This window comes from Chaetodon auriga, chromosome 12, assembly GCF_051107435.1.
Source record: "Chaetodon auriga isolate fChaAug3 chromosome 12, fChaAug3.hap1, whole genome shotgun sequence".
NCBI lineage: Eukaryota > Metazoa > Chordata > Actinopteri > Chaetodontiformes > Chaetodontidae > Chaetodon > Chaetodon auriga.
The window spans coordinates 12,296,727-12,302,726 of NC_135085.1; the positions used below are offsets into that span (position 1 = coordinate 12,296,727).

General features: G+C 42.9%; 1 protein-coding gene across 1 annotated transcript in view; it reads right to left on the reverse strand.

Moving 5' to 3' along the window:
- The window catches only part of cbarpa (CACN subunit beta associated regulatory protein a), a 13,458-nt gene extending 8,044 nt beyond the window's left edge, over positions 1-5,414 (reverse strand). Inside the window, exons 1-3 of the mRNA XM_076744570.1 lie at positions 5,282-5,414; positions 4,848-5,040; positions 1,278-1,349 (exon numbers count right to left, since the gene is read on the reverse strand). Of these exons, the coding sequence (XP_076600685.1) occupies positions 1,278-1,325 (48 nt within the window). The 5' untranslated portion in view covers positions 1,326-1,349; positions 4,848-5,040; positions 5,282-5,414. The remainder of the gene's footprint in view (positions 1-1,277; positions 1,350-4,847; positions 5,041-5,281) is intronic.
- Positions 5,415-6,000: the final 586 nt, after the last annotated feature.

A 6,000-nucleotide genomic window follows, 5' to 3' on the forward strand; every position in this document is an offset into this window, starting at 1 on the left:
TTTAGCTGACGGTGACCTTAGCAGGAGCTACAGCTGCAAGGTCATAACAGCAAAAACCCCAAATCCTGCAGCCGATTGGATGCACAGACACTGGAGCTACAACGAACAATCATTATCAATTGATCTGCACGTTCCTTTTCTCAGTCAATCATTTTGTCTATAAAACGCTAGAAATTTGTGAAAAATACCTCAGTTTATACTTTGCAACCAGTCCAGAACCTAAAATATACTTAGTTCACAGTAACACAAGAAAAGACAAGCAGAGAATTTTTGACATTTTGATCGAGAAATGTCTGAAACGATTAATTCGGTTATCATTGTTACAGATTAATCTTGTGTTGATGGACTGATGGAGGTGTGTTAGAAAACAGAGGGTGTGTGTGTGATAAAGAGCAAAAGCAGCTGGTTTTATGATGACTCTGCTTTCACTGGAAGCGGTTAAGGTACTTCCTGTAAGCATCAATCAATGTGTCCACTTCAATCACAAGCTCAATCTAACAGTCGCCGCACGCAGGAGAGAGAGAGCTGCCGAGCAGAGGAAGCTGTTATTTCCTACTTAGAAAACCAGAGAAGGTTGAGGACTATGTGCGTAAGAGCAAATGAAAACGCACTTTTTCTCCCTTTTCATTCAACCTCAATCCTGCTTCAGGCTTCAATACAATAGCAATATGCATACCTTGATACACCCACGGGTACATGTGAGAGTGTGTGTTTATGTGTGCAGCACAGAAACAGACACAGTCTGTCAGAGCGTCTGCTTAATGAAATCTGCTGTTTTTACAAGCTCAGCCAAACAGGAAGAACAACATAATCAATCAGGTGGAGCAGCGAAGCCTCTCGCCAGTCTCCAGGCCATGTTTCTAACACACACACTGCGGAGGCAAACGACTGTCAACTCCCCCTCCTCACAGACACCTCTACCTGTCCGATAATCACCGCCGCTGGCTCACATGGCCTCCGCAGTCCTCCAGGAGCTACGGGGCTCACAAAGCCACACTCGGTCCTGTTTTTGAGTCAAATCCTCTTTGGATACGGATCAATCTGTCCTCCACTTCTGCTCCACCTGGGACATAATACCTGGAACACTGTGGCGTTAGCTCACTGTGACTTTTGTTGTTGTTGTTGTTGATGTCTACCTATTGGTTGCTGCGTTTGGCAGAGGTCCAGCTTGATCTGTACAGTATTCTGGAAGAGTTGTGGTTGACTAGACTACAGACACCCGCCGATGTGAAGGTGTGGAGAGTATGTGTTGATGGTGTCAGACAGCTCGTACTCACAGTGGAGTTCTCAGTCAGACTTGTTAGAACAGGCAAATCATTGCTCATGGTCCAGGTCAGCGTGAGAATACCCTGCAGAGGATGGAGAAAGAGAGGTCAGACAGAGCTGTCGCTTCTTTCCCGACAGTGATACAATTTCTGTTATTTCATGCAGAAAGGTACAGGGTGAAGTGAACTGATCCCGTGAACAGATCAAACCCATCCGTTAATCGATCATGCAAACAAGTGTTGTTTGTGGAGCAAAGGCCTAATTCGTGTCGTTCTTCTGCGTAGACCTCTATTAATTAAAAACTATTAAAAGCACGTCAGTGAAGCACCTGGTGACACGTTCCTATATTATGTTGAACATGGCCACTGTAGTGTGTTTTCAGCCGGCACACACCTTCCTGCTCCTGTTGATATTCACCAAAGCATGAAATGCGTATTAATCCACCGCTGTAAATAGTCCCCAGCAAAAACACAGTTTCCTCCTGTTTGAGTAACATTTGTTCAAAACTACTGTGCCCAGCTGTCTTAGGACATGATGCAGTCTGTTGTATGTATATGTATGTACCTATGAACCATTTTCAGAGATTTACATCTTCAGCACTGAATGGTCGGAGGCAGACTGGGAAAGCTGAGAAGGAGCGATGTGGTGGATTAAGGTATTGTTGGTTTTGGTATATTCAAGGGATTTGGTGACAAAAACAAAGATATAGAATACAACCAGACTTATTTTTTCACCCTTTTGCTTTTTAATCATTTGTCTGTGTGCACTGATTTGAGGCTGTTGCAAAGCTTGATGAGAAAATATATCTGAACATGAAATATGAACATTTTCAAAGAATTAGAGAGTTTTGGTGATAAATCAAACATTTCATTGGGCTCAGGGTGCGCTGAGAGAATCTGGACTCACGGCCTCAGTATTTCTAAATTCCTGGCTAATGGGGCCAATAATGCTATTTAATATTGAACGTCTATAAATTTGGGGGACTTGCAAGAGACAGATATTAAAATGAACGGTCAAAAGCGGTACCACAGAGACTAAGATGTCCTCAAACGATCAGACAGCGTCTTTTGTAACACCTTCCAATCCCAGTTTGTAATGAATGCTTTCGGTTACAAGTTTGACGTCATCAGTCCAAAGCAGAGATAACCCTGATGACATCACTATGGTTATTTTATCAGTCTTTAGAGAAACCTCCCCAGAGCAACAAAAACATTACACAACTGTTTCCACAGACTGAACGTCCTTGTGTAAATTTGGTGTAATGCCCCTTTAACATACCAAAGTGACATGTCTGGATTGAGTGCTGCGCATTAAATCCTCATGTGTCTAAACATTTACTGACGTCTCCTGAAGATGAACAATAACCAAGAACCCCTGACAATAAACTCTCATCTACATCTCTCGACTGCAGACCGGCATCTGTAAACTAGACTCAGAAAGACAGACACAGAAGGACAAGTGCGGCAGGCGAAAGGGAAAGGCAGGAGAGCTGACAACACATAACTATTTACACAGGGCGCAGCTTGTGTAACATCAATCCATTATTGCATTCCTTACACATACTGGTAGCACTGCGGCACACTCCCTCACCATGTGAGAGTCATATTTTATGTAATATCTCATACATACCAACAGCTCAAGGTAACTATGATGAGGACAAAGCTCTCAAAAGCAAGCGCGCACCAACAATAGAGAACCACACACACACACACACACACACACACACACACACACACACACAGATTACATGAACAAATATTTCTAAAGAGTATATGAATATGTAAGAAATTATGTAACGCTCTATAATGTGGTTGTAGATGGATATAAGGACATTTCTAACTGTTTATTAAGTAGTATTTGTCACCAATTATAACCTCCTATTAAGATATATTTTCTATTATCACAGCTGTGTTTTACTGTAGTCATCATTCATTGACTGTTTATACACCGGTCTCCACTTCCATCTGCTTACAGCTACATTATAGTGTGTTATAAACTATGCATCACATGTTTATGTACTGATTGTACATGATGAACAGGGGGACTTAAAGAAAAGCAATGCCTGAATTTTAATAAAAAAAAAAACACTGTGATTTCAGATAGCCGTTGCCTTTGAAGACTGCTTTTTTGCCTCCCTTGAAGACGTCTGTCTTCTCTTTGCTGAGTGCACAGCTGACATGGCTGCCTTCTGCCTCGCAGAAGAATTCAATGATGTGGTCTTGTATTGTTCAAGGTTTTAAGAATGTCCTTGCTGGCAGTCTTACATTTTTCTTTTTCATTACAAATAAAACCACTAAGCCCACGCTAAAGGAAGACGTAGCTGTAAAAGGTTTCAGAGCAGACGCCCATTCATGCTAAATTCACCATATTATCTAACCCCTCTGTCAGAGTCACACCTGGTTAACAGGTAAACATCCACTCAGTCGTCAGTCGCTTTATTTGTGGACTTCCTCGGTTGATTTTGCCCATCACTGTATCCAGACAGACAGTGAAGATCGCTCCGACACATTCAGTCAGTAAAACAAATCTGAAATTCAAAGTTGTAGTTGAGGTCCCAAAGTTTCCAAAGATACCAAATATATTGGGCTGACTTTTGGGGGGCAAAATGTGACATAATGATTAAATGACGAACAGAACGTCTAGAATATTCTCATCTGATGAAAAGCTGCACCTATGAAAACAGGTGGTCTTGAATATTTCACTCAGTGCAAACATTCTGGAGCTGTAAACAATACACAATGTGTTTTTTACTGTCATTGTGAAATACGTTTTCAGCCCTTAAGAGAAACTACACCGAAACAATGCTAATTTTGAGAAGAATGGCTCCAAAGTTCTTTTATGGATTGTTATGTTTATTCAATTTTTATGATTATTCTAATCAAAAGTTATAACTCTTTAATTACACAGGAGCTTTTTTCCCATTAGTCTAATTTTGAACACACTTAGAATTATTATCATTAATTATTATATTATTGATGGCCTTACCAATATATTCCTATATGCAGAAAAAAAAATCACCTTGCTAATTAATTATTATTAATTCTCAAGCTATAATTAATTATTATTAATTCTCAAGCTATAATTAATTATTATTAATTCTCAAGCTATAATTAATATTATTAGGCCAATGACAGATTGACTCCTCCGCTTCACCATCATTTGATTTGTCAGTTAACACTGAAGATAAATAACCGTAAAATAAAACTGAGAACACTGACCCCGGCTGGTGGAGGAAAAAATACATCCAAAGTATGCGCGCGCGGATGTGTGCGCGCGTTAGTTTCCAGGCTCTGATGACATGTTACAGCCTCACATCATCTCTCGCTTTAACCATACACACCGGGCACACAGACAGGTGGACGAGGTGGCTCAGACGGACAGACAGACAGACAGACAGACAGACAGACAGACAGACAGACATCAGCCTCCTCGTTCATTCCATCAGTGGACTGTAATGATGCTTGTGGTGTTTATACCCTTATAAGCACCATCAGTAGTACACGGAGGGAGGAGGAGGGTAACTGCATATCACCCTGACGTGAGACTGGATGATGATGGTCTCCAGATGCGCTGTATCTTACGGTCTATGCAGGCGGTGTTGAAGCAGCCTCCCTCCGCTCTGTGCAGGCTGACTACAGCGACCCGCTGCAGCCGGCGGCGCTCAGCGGCAGCAGCGGCAGCAGCCTCAGCATCAGCAGCGGCAGCGTCTTCCTCTCTCCTCCGAAAAGCCGCCGATCGGGGCTGTCCCACATCTCCGCGTCGTCTGCGCTCAGCCTGCGGGGAATAAATCACGATTAGTCACTCGGGAGCCTTCATGTGCCGGGCACGGGGGCTCCGCCGCGGTCCCCTGGCGTCCAACACCTCTCATCAAATTAGATGCTGCGATTATCTGGAGCCGCGCCGTGTCACCTGTCCCTCATCTTACATAATGAAATAGTAGCACTATTAACTCCGTGAGCACGCCTGGAGGTCCGCTAACTGGTCCTGATGTGAGCGGGACAAAGCTCGGACTCACCCGGCTGTAGACTCTGTTTGAAGCGGCGGTCCACAGGCAACCTGCCCTGTCTGCATACTTTAATTTGGGCTTCAAATAAAGACTGTAGTTATGAATGAAACCACACGCGATTAGACACACCCACCGCCCGCTCCCCACGCACCATGTGACCAGCACTGATGATGGTGATGGTGGTGATGATGTGAGATGGAGGAGAAAACCCGTCCTCATTCACAGCAGCAGCTGCTCATGAATGGCAGCTGCTGACAGGGCGATTGATTTGTTGTCTGAAGGATTTATTTTCGGTATCGCTGCAGATATTTTGATGAATATTTTGATTTCTTTTTTTTTTTTTATTAATGTTCGGGTCCGCCGCTGTTTCTTTGCTGCTAGGCAAGACGCAGGGAGACAGATACTGTGGACGTTTTTGTAATTTCATGTTTCACCACACGGTGGCAGCGATGCTCTCTTGTTTTCAGGTTGGACGTACATAAAATGGAAGTTTTCCATGCGGATCCAGTCATCAGTGGACCATGCCAAGGCTCTGAGACCCCCAGCTAAATAAAGAATTGCTTAGTTCCACTCTTATTCAATAGAAGAAGTCCAGATTAGATCATTTACACCACGATAATGGCTTTTAGTGAAAGATTTGATCCTGCAATATTGTTATTAAATGCACACTGGAGAAAACTATGCAAAGCTATGTACAGTGTCTTTCCCTTTGTACGTCTATAGCTGTA